Source organism: Monoraphidium neglectum, assembly GCF_000611645.1.
Source record: "Monoraphidium neglectum strain SAG 48.87 unplaced genomic scaffold scaffold01592, whole genome shotgun sequence".
NCBI classification, from domain to species: Eukaryota; Viridiplantae; Chlorophyta; class Chlorophyceae; order Sphaeropleales; family Selenastraceae; genus Monoraphidium; species Monoraphidium neglectum.
In genome coordinates, this window is record NW_014012036.1 from 2082 (window position 1) to 5274 (window position 3193).

The 3193-nt window shown below is 67.5% G+C and overlaps 1 protein-coding gene across 1 annotated transcript in view; it reads left to right on the top strand.

The window, feature by feature from the left end:
* Positions 1–348: 348 nt before the first annotated feature.
* MNEG_8397 (BTB/POZ domain-containing protein KCTD21) overlaps positions 349–3193 on the top strand; it is a gene marked incomplete at both ends in the record, with an annotated part of 3943 nt that continues 1098 nt past the window's right edge. Inside the window, 8 exons of the mRNA XM_014043128.1 lie at positions 349–609; positions 773–892; positions 1104–1293; positions 1530–1587; positions 1840–1864; positions 2254–2357; positions 2660–2749; positions 3038–3143. Of these exons, the coding sequence (XP_013898582.1) occupies positions 349–609; positions 773–892; positions 1104–1293; positions 1530–1587; positions 1840–1864; positions 2254–2357; positions 2660–2749; positions 3038–3143 (954 nt within the window). The remainder of the gene's footprint in view (positions 610–772; positions 893–1103; positions 1294–1529; positions 1588–1839; positions 1865–2253; positions 2358–2659; positions 2750–3037; positions 3144–3193) is intronic.

The window sequence follows — 3193 nt, forward strand, 5'->3', positions numbered from 1 at the left end:
ACCCAGTCGTGACAAATATACTGATATCTTCTGTTGGATCATACGTTCGCCCGCTTGATCGTCAGTCCACGGGCAGTTCTTTAGGCCAGCGTCTGCACCTCAAGCCTGGAGTACAGTGCAAGCAGCCTATCATCATAAATGTGGTCGCTTTAAGTGTTTGACTACGTGCAGCAGCTCTCTGCGCAGCGCCACGGGGGGGTGCGACCGTGCCAGCAGAGCGTAGCACGCGCGTAGCACGGTGCAGCGTGCAGCTCGCTGCTTTCAGTTTGTTCACTGTCTGCAGGCGGCGGCCGCATCGCCACAGTGGCGTCGACGGCAGACAAGCGCAAGACGCCGGAAAGCAGCAGCATGGTGGACGATGTGGCAGACACCAAGCGGGCACGGGGCGGCGCTCCGTCAGCAGCGGCAGCGGCGGGCACGTCCGGCGACCAGGGGATGGAGCCCAGCCCCAGCAACAGCGGCGGCGTCGGCGGCGCGGCCAATGGCGGCACCAATGCGGCGGCGTGGCGCGCACACAAGCAGGGCGGCCCGCCGCCCGAGGGCTGCCTCCAAAACGACGGGCTGTCGCTCTCGCTGGATCACTTCAAATCCGGCGTCTCCCACCTCCAGGTCAGCACCGCACCAACACCGTCACGCAGCAGTACTCATTCAACTAAGCAGCTGATGGCCCCAGCGCCCTGTGGTGCAAGTGGCAGGTGTCATGGGTTTTGATATCAAGTTCCCTCCCATCCACGTAACCAGTCGCCCAGTCACCCACGGCTCCCACCCGCAGGGCCTTTTGGAGGGCTTGGTGGCATCCGCCAGCGCGGAGCGCGAGGCGCTGGCACGGGAGCGGGCGCAGCTGGCAGCGGAGCGCGGCGCATTGGACCAGGAGCGGAGCCGCGTGCAGCAGGTCAGCTTTGGGGCCGGCGCCGCATGGGCCGCCCCCCTGTTGCATGGCGAGGGGCCGGCGTGGCTGGCCGGCTGCATGCATGCATGCGGCGTACGGGTTGCCGCCATGCACGGCATGTACACGCCACACCTCGCCCGGGCGGGCAACAGCAGGGCATGCATGGGCACCGAACGGCGTGCCCACGCACACGCTGACGCACATGGGCCCGCAGGTGCTGTGTGACAGCGAGCAGGTGACGCTGAGCGTGGGCGGCGCGCGCTTCACCACGACGGTGTCGACGCTGCGCGGCGCGCCGGCGCCCAGCCTGTTCGCCGCCATGTTCAGCGGGCGCCACGAGCTGCAGCGGTCACCGCAGGATGGGAGCATATTTATAGACAGGGATGGCCGCCACTTTGCAGACGGTGGGCGCGCGCGCGGCCGGCGAATGCCACACGGCTGCGGGACCCCCAGCGAAGCTGTGGCCCACTTGAAAGGGGGACGGGCGGCGCGCTCGGCCTCACGAGTGCGCCACCATGGCTGAGGCGGCGGCGAGGGCGACCGCCGGCGCTGTTAGTGCTGACCCGCCCCACACCCGCGGCATCAGCGGATATCTCCGCGTCGTACCCGCTCGATCCGCCCGTGCCATGCCTTTGCGCAGTCCTGAATTACCTGCGCACGCGGCAGCTGGCCTACCCCCAGGACGGGACGGATTTCAAGTGAGCCGTCACCCAGGCCCCTGGCAGGGGTGGCCCCGCCCCTGCTGGGACTCCGCCGGGCTTGCCAAGCTCGCAGGCCGCTACCAGCAAAAGCAGGGCCGTGTTGCCCGCCAGCCCCGCGCCTGGTGTACCTGGATGCAGCGCCTGCCCGCTCCAGCTCCCTGGCACATTTGCTACGCCTGAAACCTCCGTGCTGCACCCTGTAACCCCTGATCCTCCCACCGGCACCCCAACCCTCTCCCTCCCCCAAAGGTATCTGCTTGAGTTGCGCGCGGAGGTGAGCGTGGCTCCCGGGGTGGTGCATCCTTCAAGGGAGTGGATACGCTGGGGGGTAGCACTTCTGCGGGTCGCCTGCTGGCTGCAGGGCGGGGCTCCCACGGCATGACATGTGCGACATCACCTACACTTCCTACACTACCTGCGCTGCCCAGCGCACCCGTACACACCATTCACACCCCACCTGCACGCGCACACACCAGACAAACACTATATCGTACACACACCACCTGCACCCGCACACACCAGACATACATCAGACAATCACCCACGCGAGACACACACACACACACACACACACACACACACACACACACACACACACACACATACTCACGTGTACCCGACATCACACAAGCACGAATCACACACGACCAACAACCCACCCAGGCCGAGTTTTACGGCCTGTCCGGCCTCACCGCAGCCATCGACCGCTTCCCCTGGTCGCTCGTGAGGGCCGCGCGCGCCGCCTGCGTAGAGGAGGATGCGCACTGGTGGGCAGTGGGCGGGGCGCGATGTGGGGAGGGGGGGGGCAGGGGCTCCCACGAAGGTGCCTGGCGCCCAGCGGCACGCATATACCATCCGAGCGGTTCTGAGTGATAGTGCGCCGACATGGGGCGCAAAGCGCGCGGTCAAGTGAGCAAGTGGCTTCCGCGCTCCTGCTTACAGTTCAGCCCAGTCCGTACCCATCTCCCACGCCCCACGCCGCTGAAGTCTCTGCCAACCACCAGCGCCCGTGCACGCACACCTGCTGCGCTCTGCCATCACTCATGACATTCGCGCCGCCCCCTCAAAGGGTGTACGAGGACGGCGCCGACGAGATTGTGTTCCGGGTGGACGCGCCCTGCCAGCTGCTGGGCGTCGGCCTCTGCGGCACACACGGCGGGTGCGCGGCCCGCCTTGAGCGCACGCGCGGGCCGCGATCGCGCTTTCTCTTGGCTCCCCTCGCCTGCGCGTCGGCTGCGGGCGGACCCCGCGCCTTCTCAGCTTCCGCTCAGCGGCGCTGCCCCTCCCTCCCCCCCCCAAAAAAGAAAACCACCTGCTTACATGCCGACCACCTTTTTCTGTCTCCTCTGCGCCCCCTTGCCCCCTGCGGGCCCGTTGCAGCCGCCTCCCTCCTTGACCACCAGCCCGCTATCCCCGCTGCGCGCTCTCCCGCGTTGCTGCCCCGCAGGTACACAGCTGAGGTGCAGGTGCTGGCGGTGGAGGAGGACGACTTCGAATCAGTGGTGGCCACCCTGGGCAGTGGCACGCGCACAGTCACGCGCGCTGACGGCAAGGTGCGCGCGGGGCGGGTGCCGGGAGAGCGGCGCCAGGGCGGGGCGGGAGC